General features: G+C 49.0%; 1 protein-coding gene across 1 annotated transcript; it reads right to left on the bottom strand.

The window, feature by feature from the left end:
* Positions 1–1,233: 1,233 nt before the first annotated feature.
* Positions 1,234–5,474, bottom strand: DHRS2 (dehydrogenase/reductase 2). The gene is given in 8 exon segments (XM_049897516.1): positions 1,234–1,345; positions 1,640–1,695; positions 1,981–2,096; positions 2,099–2,114; positions 2,410–2,469; positions 4,350–4,451; positions 4,985–5,162; positions 5,320–5,474. Coding segments are annotated over 8 exon segments (795 nt in total).
* Between the last annotated feature and the right edge of the window lie 7,657 nt (positions 5,475–13,131).

Raw genomic sequence — 13,131 nt, 5'->3', positions numbered from 1 at the left:
AGAGGCCTGGGCTTCTCCTAAGGTTCCTCAAATGCACCAAGTCCCTGAAGTCCTTAAGTCCATAAGCACCATAACCCCACACTAAGAACCCCACAAGTTGGTAAGGCCACAGCAACTGTATCTACAACAGTCATACAAAATTGAAATTTTTTTTAATTAGAAAGGTTTTATTGTTATTTTTTTTTATTGTGCTTTAGATGAAGGTTTACACAGGAAATCAGATTCTCCTTAAAAAAAACATATTGTTTTGTGACGTTGGTTGCCAACTCCACAGCATGTCCACACTACCCTTCTCAACCCCGAGTTCCCCACTATCAGCCTTCCTGTCCCCTCCTGTTTCCTCATCCTTGCCCCTGGGTTGGTGTGCCCACTTAGTGTTTTTTCGTTTTATGGGCCTGTCTAATCTTTGGCTAAAAGGTGAACCTCAGGAGTGACCTCAGTACTGAGTTAAAAGGGTATCCAGGAGTAATGCTCTAGGGGTTTCTCCACTGTCTGTCAGACCAGTAAGTCTGGTCTTTTTTTTGTGAGTTTGAATTTTGTTCTACACTTTTCTCCAGCTCTGTTTGGGACCCCCTACTGTGATCCCTGTCAGAACAGTCAGTGGTGATGGCCAGGCACCATCCAGTTGTGCTGGACTCAAGCCTGGTAAAGGCTGTGGCAGTTGTGGTCCATTAGTCCTATGGACTAATCTTTCTCTTGTTTCTTTGGTTTTCTTCATTCTCCCTTGCTCCAGATGGGGTGGGACCAGTGGATTATCGTAGATGGCCACTCACAAGCTTTTAAGACCCCAGACTCTACTCATCAAAGTAGGGTGTAGAACAATTTCTTTTTAAACTACGTTATGCTAATTGAGCTAGATGTCCCCGAGACCACGGTCCTTTGCCCTCGGCCTGGTAACTCAGTCCCTCAAGGAATTCGGATGTGTCTGTGAAGCTTCTATGACTGGCTTTGACTTGGTCAAGCTGTGCTAACTTCCTCAATGTTGTATGCTATCTTACCCTTCACCAAAGTTACCACTTATCTAATGTCTAGTTGGTGTTTTTCCCTCCCCATCCCTCAAAATTGAGATTATTAAAGGATTTCTCTTCAAGCCTGGCATAAATGAGCCCCCAAATTACTTGCCTGGCTTTCTGAGCTGAAGTTCTAGTTTCAAACTTTGCCCCCAGTGACTTCCTAGACCACCCACCCTCAGTCTTCTAGGCCCAGACCTGCAGCCCCACAGTCCCAGCCTCCTCAGAGCCGAGGGGAGAAGCCAGCCACAATGATGCTCTCCCCAGTGATGTAGCTGGCATCTGAAGAGCACAGGAAGGACACAATCAGTGCACAGTCCTCAGGCCACCCATTCCTGGATGGAAGAACAGAACACAGCACTGATGGTCCTGGGCTCTGGCTCTGCCGCTCCAGAGGGAGCCAGCACACCCTCCACCCCACTTTAGGATTTCTAGAGCACACAAGCCACAGGTGAGGTGGGCTCCATGGAGGGACACAGACTCAGAAGAGCTACATGCACCCTCCAGGGCTGTGCTGACCCCCAACTTCAGCAAAAGGAATGGTCAGTAGGAGGAGGTCTGCTCTGAGACAAGCACAGCCTCCTCGACCCACCTGTATCCAGGCCATTGAAGCGTCAAACCCCACTTGCCTCCGCACTTGGTGGTCTTCCTTAAAGTGTTTCCAGGCAGCCTCATCCTTGTGGAGCTGGGCAAAGGGAAGAAATGAAAGAGTCAGTGCAATCTGAAACAAAGAGATGGGCAGGGTCCCGTGGGGCCACCCGCCTGAGCAGCCATGGCAGCTTTGCCTTCCTCAGGAGAAGCATCATATTCTCAGGGCTATCGGACTGGGTCATGGCTGACTTCAGAGGAGAGTGAGGACCTCAGAGGTAAGGATGCTGCTCTGGGACTTTGGTCACCCCTTGACCCCTTAGCCATTTGGGAGGGCTTCCACTCAGCCAAACTGAGGAACAGGGTCACCTCTAGTCCTCACTATTTTGCTGAAGTCAGTCTTGATGATTCCTGGCACCAGGCAGTTCACCCAGATGTCCTTTGGGGCCAGCTCCAATGCCAAGGTCCTGGTGAGACCTAGCAGGGCTGTCTTACGTCATTGTAGGCACCCAGCTCCTGGAAAGGGAGTCAAGAGCATGTTAGGATGGGGGCAGGCAACAAAATGTTATTCGTATTTTTAAGAGTGTATCTGAGGCTTTTGCCCTCACCTACAGAGGGTCACGCCTGCCCCAAGCCCAGAGCTCAGACACACTCTCCCCTAGCCTTCTCTAGGAACTGAAGCTGAATCTGAGGGAACCACATGGACACAAGCCATCCCAGGGCAACAGGAATAAGGCAGAGGTCTGTCCTGGGCACTGTCCCTATGAGCCCCTCCCCCTGTCCCAAACAGGGCAAGAGACCAAGCACTCACCACATGTGGTATGTAAGCCAAAACGGAAGAGACCAGAATGACAGCATGACAGCACCACTCCTGAGAGAAGACAGACAGAAACAAGAGAGATGAAGCTGATAGCTTATGATTTATTGAGGTACTACAAACCAGTCGTTAAGTTAGGCAATCCTCACAATCACAACGCAGGTCCTATTATTATCCCCATTTTACAGCTGAGGAAACTGAGGCTCAGAGAGGCTTAGGAACACAACCAATAAATGGCAAATATGGAATTTCAACTCTATCTCTCTGACCCTGAAGTCCATGCTCATAACCATTATACTCTGGGGCCTCTCTGGGGAAGAGATGAGCAAAAGAAAGCCAAGTGCTTGGGGGGAAGGGCAGGGTGGGCTTGGTGAGAGGAGCTCAGGGCTGAAGGTGAATGCTTGTTAGTGGGCAACCTCCAGGAAGAAGATGAGGCAGGGGAAAATAAGAAACGACAGTCAGGAACTTTTGCTTCTACCCAGGACAGCCCCCCAGATAGTTCCTAAAGGCTGTGTCTATAAAGAAGAGGCCAAGGATATGCTGTGTTCCATGGGAGACAGTGACCCAAGTCCCTAGGGACACATGTGGAGCACAGTCAGGTCTGTAGCATCTGGGAAGAAGCAGGGCCCCTGGAGATCAAGATGCAGGGAATTAGGAGGGGTCCCAGAGAGTTATGGGTGGGGGGCTTAGCCAGTCTGAGATGGGGCTCTTCCTGTGGGGAGAAATGAGGCAAACCGTGTCATAGGATGCAAGCTGGTGAGGGGGTTGTCCAGCTCTGAGAGGTCCAGAGAGTAGGGGAGGGTGAGACTGACCAGCCCACAAGCTAAAGCACAGCCTCTTCCCAATCTGCTGATGTCAAGGCCAAGGCGGGTATGCCTGGGCCCCGGAACATCCCTCTCATCTCGCAACCACTAGATTTCAAAACTGTAGCCACCCAAAGGCTGAGGCTGAGCAGAGGGAGAAGTGGGGATGTAGAGATCCCTAGGGAGATTTCTGTCCTCCACGCCCTCTCAGCTGTGCCCCTGTCCTCTCCAGGTACAACTCCTGCACCTCTGTCTCCCCACATCCGATAGCCCTGAGAACATGATGCTTCTCCTGAGGAAGGCAAAGCTGCCATGGCTGCTCAGGCGGGTGGCCCCACGGGACCCTGCCCATCTCTTTGTTTCAGATTGCACTGACTCTTTCATTTCTTCCCTTTGCCCAGCTCCACAAGGATGAGGCTGCCTGGAAACACTTTAAGGAAGACCACCAAGTGCGGAGGCAAGTGGGGTTTGACGCTTCAATGGCCTGGATACAGGTGGGTCGAGGAGGCTGTGCTTGTCTCAGAGCAGACCTCCTCCTACTGACCATTCCTTTTGCTGAAGTTGGGGGTCAGCACAGCCCTGGAGGGTGCATGTAGCTCTTCTGAGTCTGTGTCCCTCCATGGAGCCCACCTCACCTGTGGCTTGTGTGCTCTAGAAATCCTAAAGTGGGGTGGAGGGTGTGCTGGCTCCCTCTGGAGCCCTAATCCAGGAGATGTAGAGAATCTCAGCAGCAGGTATGGGTCACCAAGGAGGAACACAACTACCAATATATGTCCCTGCAAAAGGACGTAAAAAATTTGGATTCTTGACCCTTATAGAGCGCAAGGACCTAACTGCATGTTCACTGCTAAATACCCAGAAGTTGGGACAGTGCCTGGCACATAGCAAGCACTCAATAAATACTTGCTGAATGAATAAATACAAACAGATGGGAAGAGAAAAGAATGAAGAAAGGCAGTAGGAACCAGTTTTAAAAACACACACCTGAAAGTGGCCTTCGGGGGATGAGTGAGTGGGCAGGCCTGCCATCCAGTGCCTGCTTTTACAGTAATACCAGGAGGGGAGAGGAGAGTTGTTTGGGTTTTTTTGTTTTTTTTTTTTTTGCGGGGGGGTGGGTGGTGGAGGCCTCACTTTGTCCCACACCTGCTCACTGGCTCCCAGGGTGCTCCCCACCAGAGGGTTGACCTCTGCATAGCACACCAGGAAGTCAACTCCGCCACAGTGCTCCAGGGCCTGTAGGGAGAGGCCAGCAGGAGGGGTTGGGTGAATGTGGAGATGGCCTGAGAAGGCCTCGCCTACCCAGAGTAGCTCAGGTATGTGGGAAACTCAGGCAGAGCTTGCTGACCAGATGCTGCCTTTGGCTGGGGATGGTCATGTAGCTTCTGAAAAAAACAAACTCAGAGATTAAAGAAAGTGTACCTGACAGGCCCAAGGGCAAGTTCTCCAGTCCTGAGGCCTCGGGGAAGGAAAGCCTTTTGCAGGAATCCCTCTGGGGGTTTCCCTCAACCCTTTAGACCCCTCTGCAACCATGGTTCTCCCAGAGTGTGGGGTGGGGATGTGTGTCCTACCAAAAACAGGCCACTGTCCAGAAAGCCACTGTGAGCAACCAGGTCTGCTCAATTAGACTGTGAGCTATCATGGTCATGGGACTTATTCTAGAGCCTTCCAGCCCCCATGCCCATCCTTTTCTCTCCCAGGGCTGAGCAGTGAGGGAGAGGCTTTGTATGTTCTCTTCTCTGTGTCCTTCCACCCCCTTGGCCCCTCACTGTGGCCACCAGCTGCTCCTGGTCCTCTGCCTTTCCCACATGGCACACGGTGCCTGTCACACTCAGCCCCTCCCCCCAGAGGGTGGCCATCGCCCAGTCCACATTCTGCTGCTTCTGGCTGCTGACAACCACATGGGCGCCGTCCTGGGCCAGACACCGGGGCACAGCAAAGCCAATCCTGTGGGCAGAGATGGAGAAGGTGAGACAACCTTAACCCTTCCCCACCACTCTTCCTCTACCCAGCCCCAGAAATCAACAAGGAAGGCTGTGTCCTGCTCTCACAACCAAGAGGTCCTTCTATGAAAGTCAGGGTCAGTGTGAGAGAGTCAAGACACAATCAGGGCACTCATCCTTCAGTGGTCTCTGAGACCACAGCTACTTTATTGGCCAGAAGACCCCGTTGGTCTGTCCCACTGCTGTATCTCCTCACAGAGATCCCTACAAAGGGATGAAACAGGGCCCCATGGACCCTGGCCACCACTTGGAGCATGGAGGCCAGCACCTGGTCTCCTTCCTGCAGAACTCAGCCCTGGGGGAAAGAATCAACTTCACTTACCAGTGACACAATGATTCAGTGAGCATGGTGATAATTATCCCCCAACTCTTCCAGACAGACAAGGCCAGCAGCAGAAAGGGAGACAAAGTCAGGCTGGCCATGGTGAATTCCAAACACATAAGCCCCAGGTCAAGAACTATCTCCAGGAAAATCCCCTAGTTACAAAATCGACAAATTAGAATGTGAGACCCACCAGTCAGTAGACAAGGATCATTTTTCCATTAATCCCATAAGCAAGCTTTGAGTGCTTATACCATGCGAGAAACTGGGCAGTAGACACTGGAACACAGTGGTGAACTACAGACCCAGCCCCATCATGGAGCTTCCCTGTCCAGTGCGTGTGCCAGCCACCAAACGAATAATTACAAGAAATTTTAGTTTTAATTAATAGTTTCTAGTTGAAAAAATAATAATCAGTACAAACTCTCATTCACCGCTGGTAGGGGTGTAAGCACAACCACTTTGGAACACAGTTTGGCATTCTCTGGGAAGGAGAAATTGAGAATACAGCCTTCTGACTGCAATTTCCCACCCTGCAGAGTAGCGGTCACGTGTGCATGAGAGACAGTACAGAAGTGTTCACAGCAGTATCCTTTATAAGAGTCCCAAACAGGAAACAAGCCCACATATCCTTTAAGATTGACGGGATAAATAAATAGGGTTACAAGTATATAATGGGATGCTTTACAGCAATGAAAAAGAATGAAGTGCAGCTATACTGCACAACATAGATAAATCTAAAAAAGCAATTGTTGAGTAAAGGAAGCCAGACACAAAAGAATCCATATTGTGTGATTTCTGCTTTTAACCAAAAAACCAAACCTGTTGCCATCGAGCTGATTCTGACTCATGGCAACCCTATGTGTCACAGAGCAGAACTGAGCTTGGCTGTAATCTTTACCAAAGCAGATTGCCAGGATTTTCCTCCAAGACACCACTGTGTGAGTTTGAACCGTCAACCATTTTTAGTAGTGGTGGAAATCTGGTGGCGCAGTGGTTAAGAGCTTGGCTGCTAACCAAAAGGTCAGCAGTTCAAATCCACCAGCTGCTCCTTGGAAACCCTCTGGGGCAGTTCTACTCTGTCCTAGAGCGTCGCTATGAGTCAGAATCAACTTGACGGCAATGGGTTTGGTTTTTGGCTTTTTGGTATCTTAACCATGTGGTGGGCAAAGCAGAAGACAAGGCACGAGGAGGTCACCAATACCAGAGTGAGCTTTTCTCTCCCTTTTGGGCCCAGAGCCCTCCCAGTGCCTGAAGTCCATGGGCGCTCAATAAAGTTCAGATCCAGTGGGCTGGGGGGAGTCATGGCTAAGGAAGTCATGTATACGAAGTACCCGGAAGGTTGAGGAGGGTTTCGACAGGGAAAGCAGCAGATGCTTAGTCTAAGGGGACAGAATGAGGGAGGCTCTGAGCGGTGTGTGAATGCCCTGGGTGTTTGGGAGAGAGCAGGGACACCAGTGTGCCTGGAGTGAGGAGAATGGGGACTCATCCCTGAGAAAGCAGACTGTGGCTCCACATGCCAGGACAGTGCCCAGGCCCACACTGGAGTGAAGCTACCTGACCTGAGGCCTCATGGAGCCCAGGCCAGGCAGCTACTGTGGGAACCATGTCCTCACAACTGCCCTCGAGAAGAGAAAGGTGGGCTGCTGTAGATAGTGTGAAGGCAGGTTGAGGACCTGCTATGCGAGACTCGATATTAAGACGTTTCCCTGTGACTGGAAAAATCTGAGGTGCTTCTTGAGGGGGGTATCTTACACCCAAACCCCAGGTTTATCAGTGCCACATCAACGTTAGCCCAGAAGCTCCTGCACCCCCCAGTGTGAGATTCCAGTTTGCTCACTACCCCCCGACCGGGAACCCTGCTCACTCCTGAGCCTAGGAATCAGATCAGCTTCCTGCCTGAGGGGTCAGGGAGAGAGTGGTTGGAGCAAGGGGTTAGCCAGGACACTCAGGAGCCTAGGGTTCACATTTCATGTGGTGCAGTCCCTGGGAGATGGAAGAGAGGCTGGCTCTGGCAGCTCTGGGTCTAGAGACCAAGAGACAGGAGCTTCCAGGAGGCTCTGTGTGGGATGACTCTGTCCACAGGCCCCTCATCAGTCCCAGACCGGCTCTGGCCACTCCATCACCAAGGGACTCCTGGTTACTAAGCAACCCCTGCCTTACCTTCTGCATCTCCCCTCGTTCCTTAGCAACCCTTGCGTAACCCAGTTCCTTCCAGTTAGGAGTCGGTATCTACGAAGTATAAGAGCATGAGTGCTGCTCAGGAATTGTGGAGCAATTTTAGATTAAATGTTAGTCTGCACTCAGCACCAAAATGGAGCTGACCAAGCATTCTGCTTTGGGATGGGCAGCCTGGGTTTCCAATTTATGTTTCTCCTGGTATTGTATTTCCAAAAACACCCTTAGTAGGCCCTAGCCCTCCTCCCTTTTCTCTCCTAGTTGCTTTCACCCTGCTCATTCTCGCTCTCTTGTTCACTCGCTTGTTTGCTCTTTTACACGCAAGCACTTCTTTCCACAAGGTCAAATTTACAGTCTTACATTTCAAGGGGATGGGGGCTTTCAGCTCCTAATTGATCTACTTTTCCTAAACAGGACACCAGATTCTAAACACTATTATGCCTCCCTGGGGACCCTCTCTCCCCAGCTGCAAGCACAGATTAACCCCGTCGGTGTCAAGGGAATCCGGTCTCCTTGGCCAGGCGGGCGTCAGGAAGAAGAGGACTTGCATTTTTCCGGGACAGAGCACCACCTGCCGGAAAGCCAGGGTTATAGCACTGCAAGAAGCTGTTCCCATCTCTTGGGACATGCTTGGCTGCCCCCTCCCTGGACCACAGCAATTCTCACCAAGACTTGCTTGTGTAAACTGGGCAGGAGACCGTTTGCAGTGAAGCTGCCCTACTTGGAGGTGAAGTGAGGAGAGACCAGTCAGACCTCATCCTTGTCTCCCTGCTTCCCCTTTTTCCCATATGAGGCCCTTTTTCCAGGACTCAGGATTGAGCAGCTTCCAAGGTCCCAGGTTCGGGCTCACTCTCCCTGCACTCTCGGTACTGAAGGTCCTGGGGCCTTACAGTGTCCCCACCCGCCCCCTCCCCCATGCCCTGGAGCCTGGCACTGCCCAGTCTGACATCTCTTTCCGTGTTGATCCCCAGCCGAACTGACACTCAAGAGTCCCATGGTCTCAGCACTGGGTCCAAAGAGAGAAGAGGAGGGAGAAGGAAGCGGAAAGAAAACAAAGATTAGGGGAGCAACTGAGAGACATGGAAAAGTTAGAAACACTGAAAATCAGGAAAGAGGGAGACTAAAGAAATGGTAACAGAAGCTGAGTGATCTTGGGCAAGTCTATTGCTCTCTCTGGCTTCTAAGTGCTGCCCAGTGAGATGAGGGACTGGGCTGGGCTATCCTAAGGGCTCTGTTACGAGCAGCAGAGAAGAAATAAAGCCTGAGGTGCAGACATGGAGCCCGGGAGAAAAAAACATTAACACAAAAATTAAAGAGGAAAGGTGGGCAGTTCTAGCTGGCTGGGTCCCAGCCTTAAACCCAGTGTGAGGCAGCCTCACCTGAGCTGAAATGACTCCAGCTCACCCTCACCTGGCTGTGCTCCTGTCTTTCATCCATCCAGGTCAGGAGCCCTCCAATGTGTGGGGCCTGCAGCTGGAGTGTGAGGATATGAGGAAACAGGTTTCAGACACTGCTGGTTATATCTGACAAACTCAGAGATTTATGAAATTTGATGTCCCAGAATTTAAAAAAAAAAAAAAAAGAGGTGGGAGGGGAGAGGCCTCACCTCAGCTGTGGAGAAAGCTTGGGAGGGAGGAGCCTGGGGGAAAGGGCATGACTTACACTCCAACTAATATTCTACGGAATGCTGCACTCACACCATTTACCAGAACCTCAGTCCTGTCGATCTGGCTGTCCCCAAAGACACTCGCACACACAGAAACAGACAGGCCCATGGGTCCAAAGCCCCAAACTCAGGGGGCTCCAGAACTCACATGGTGGAAGGGGATGGGTGGTGGGACAGGCAGTCTAGAAGCACAGCTGGCTGGGGAGGCAGAACTGGATCTGTAGCCAGAAAGACATTGACACCAGCAGCTGGGAAGAGACCTCAGACCTCAGTCCCAAACCTAGTGAGGCAGCCCCTCCCCCTGGGTCAGGCCCATGGCACTGGCTCCTGAAGAACCACAGCTGTAGAGTTCCAGGCTCCCTTCTGCAGCTAGGTGTCCACTCACCACCCACCTAGACCCAAATATTTCATGAGCACCTACTCCCACTAGGTACTGTGCAAGTTCTGTGAACACCACAATTAAGCATCAATCAGCTTAGAGTCTAGTGGAGGAATTAAATGAATGCAGTGTAGGGTGATACATGTTGTCTTAGTCATCTAGTGCTGCTATAACAGAAATACCACAAGTGGATGACTATAACAAACAGTAATTTATTCTCCACAGTCTAGGAGGCTAGAAGTCCAAATTCAGGGCACCAACTTCCAGAAAAGGCTCTCTCTCTGTGTCAGTTCTAGGGGAATGTCCGTGTCATCAATCTTGCCCTGGTCTAGGAGTTTCTCAGGACAGGGACCTCAGGTCCAAAGGACACCCTCTGCTCCTGGCTCTTGTTTCTTGGTAATATGAAGTCCCTCTCTGTGCTTGCTTCTGTCTCCTTTTATCTCTCGTAAGATAAAAGGTGATATGCAGCCCATACCTCAGGGAAACCCTCCTTATATTGGATCAGGGCTGTGATTTGAGTACCTGTATTGCATCTCACTTTAATCCTCTTTAACATAACCTAATCTTGCCTCCTTAACCATAGGCAGAGATTAGGATTTACAACATAAGGCTGTGTGTCAACTTGGTTGGGCCATGATTCTCAGTGGTTTGGCAGTTATAATGTCGTTTGGCAGTTGTATAATGATGTGATCACCTCCATGATGGGATCTGCTGTGAGTAGCCAAACAGTTGAAAGGGAGTTTCCTTGAGGACTGTGACCTTCATCCAACATAGGTGGACTTTCTGGCAAGGCTCATGGGGTTTTTGTTCTCACTGGATCCTGCAGCTGGCCCCTGTTCATCTGACCTCAAATTCTTGGAACTTGATCTAGCAGCTTACCTGCCATCTTGCCTGCTGATCTTGGGGTTTGTCCACCTCCACAGCGTATGAGCCAGAGCCCTGCTGTCTGCCTTGCCGATCTTGGGTTCTCCAGCCCCTGCAACTACATGAATCAGGAGAAGCCTCCAGCCTGACCCACAGACTTGGAGCATTCCAGGCTCTACAACTACATGAGCCATTTTCTTATTATAAATCTATAGAGAGAGAGAGATTTATAAGCTTTACTGGTTTTGTTTCTCTAGAGAACCCAGCCTAGGATGGAAAATTACATCAGATCACAAAATGGAGGACAACCATACAATACTGGGAATCATGGCCCAGCCAAATTGATACACATTTGGGGGGACGTAATTCAATCCATAACACATGTCTAAATGGAAATAGGTGTGAGGCTCAGGAGGCACCCAAAGTGAACACAGTAAAGGCCATGTTGAGATGCCTATGGGATATTTTAGAGGAGGAATCCATGCAGCTGGATAATTCTAGATCTCAGGAGAGGGAATTAGCAACCAGGAGGATGATTTGGGAATTATTACTCATAGATAGAAGCAGCCTCACAAAGTGGCTGAGATCTCCAAGAAAGAGTAAATAAAGTGAAAAAAGAGGAGAGGCGAAACTGGAACTTGGTCCCTGAGTAAAACCAACAACTTGTCTGAACTGCTAACTAGGTGGCACCAAGCAGTTTGCACTTGACTACTAATCTATAGGTTGATGGTTCCAACCCACCCAGCCCATGGCACTGGCTGCTTCTGTAAATATTATAGCCAAGAAAACCCTATGGAGTGGTTCTTCTCTGTAACACATGGCCTCACAGCAAGTTGAAATGTTTTTGTTTTTTTAGCCAGTCTCCAAGATGATCCCCAATATTTCTGCCTGCTGGCCCCTCACATCATAACAGGATTGGTGGAAATGATGGTGTGTCACTTCTGAGATTACATTATAAAAGACTGAGTGTTCTGTCTTTTGGGCTCTTTCTTTTTCTCTCTCGGATCACTCCCTGCTGTTATATTGAAAGGCCCAGATGCTAAGGAACTAAAGTCTCCAGCCTACAGGCAACACAAGATCTGAGGCCTGTGGGTCTGGGGAAGCAAATCCCTCCTCCCCAGTCAAGTCTTGAAATGGCTGCAGTCCTAGCAGACAGCTTGATCACAACCTCGTGAGAGAATCTGAGCCAGAGTCACCTAGCTAAGCTGCTCCCAGATTCCTGACCCTCAGAAACTGTGAGATAATAAATGCTTGTTGTTTTAAGCTGCTAAGTTTTAGGGTAACTTCTTATGCAGCAATAGGTAACTAATACAGGAATTGAGAGAATTAGCCCATTTAAAAGATAGAGAGGAAAATCCTAAAAAGTAAGATTTTTTTTTTTAAATAAAGAAGCCATAATTAAAGCAGTATTGTATTGCCGCATGAACAAATAAACAAACTGAAGGAACAGTAGGAAAAGTCCAGAAATAGACTCAAAAGCCTTTAGGAATTTAATGTGTGATAAAGGTAGCATTTCAAATCAGTAGAAAAAAAGATTTATCAATAAATGATTTTGAGACAATCGAGTAGCTCTCTGGGGAAAAAGAAATGAAATTAGACCTATGCCTCTCACATCACACACCAAAATAAATTTCCAATGGGGCTAAGATTTAAATGTAAAAAATGAAATTGTAAAACAACTACAATATTTACTTCTGCATGGAAAAAGGCTACATAAGCAAAGTCAAAAGAAAAGGACGATTTAAATAAAATTCGAGAATATACAAAACAATTTTATAGTGATAGAAATCAGATCAATGGTTGCTTGGAGTTCAGGGACACAAGGAAACTTTCTTGAGTGATGGAAATGTTCTACGCCTTAGTTGGGCTGTGGATGCACAGGTCCCTACATTTGTTAAAACTCAAGAAACTAAACTTACACTGTGTACATTTTACTGTATGTACAGTATACCTCCCACCACCCATCTGTCAGTTTGTCATACTGTGGTGGCTTGCATGTTGCTGTCATGCTAGAAGCTATGCCACCAGTATTTCAAATACCAGCATGGTTACCCATGGTGGACAGGTTTCAACAAAGCTTCCAGACTAAGACAGACTAGGAAGAAAGGCCTGGGGATCTACTTCTGAAAATCATCCAATGAAAGCCTTATGGATCACAACAAAACATTGTCCAACTCACTTGCTTTGGACATGTCATCAAGAGGAAGACATCATGTTTGGTGAAGTAAAGGGCCCGTGAAGGTGAGGGAGACACTTGCTGAGATGGGTTGGCACAATAGTCCCAACAATAGACTCAAACATGTCAGTAATCATGAGGACGACACAGGACTAGGCAAAGTTTTGTTCTGTTGTACACGAGGTCACCATGAGTCACAGTCAACTTAATAGCAGCTGTCTATCTAACTGTATATCTCAATAGAGTTGGCTTTTTTAAAAAACTACAAACCAAGGGCAAATGCAAGTAGAATTTCTGTTTAAAAAAAAAAGGAAGATCTCTCCATCCA

Source organism: Elephas maximus, chromosome 10, assembly GCF_024166365.1.
Source record: "Elephas maximus indicus isolate mEleMax1 chromosome 10, mEleMax1 primary haplotype, whole genome shotgun sequence".
Taxonomy (NCBI): Eukaryota; Metazoa; Chordata; class Mammalia; order Proboscidea; family Elephantidae; genus Elephas; species Elephas maximus.
Note: the sequence above shows the minus strand (reverse complement) of the source record. Positions and strands in the feature narration are given on the sequence as shown.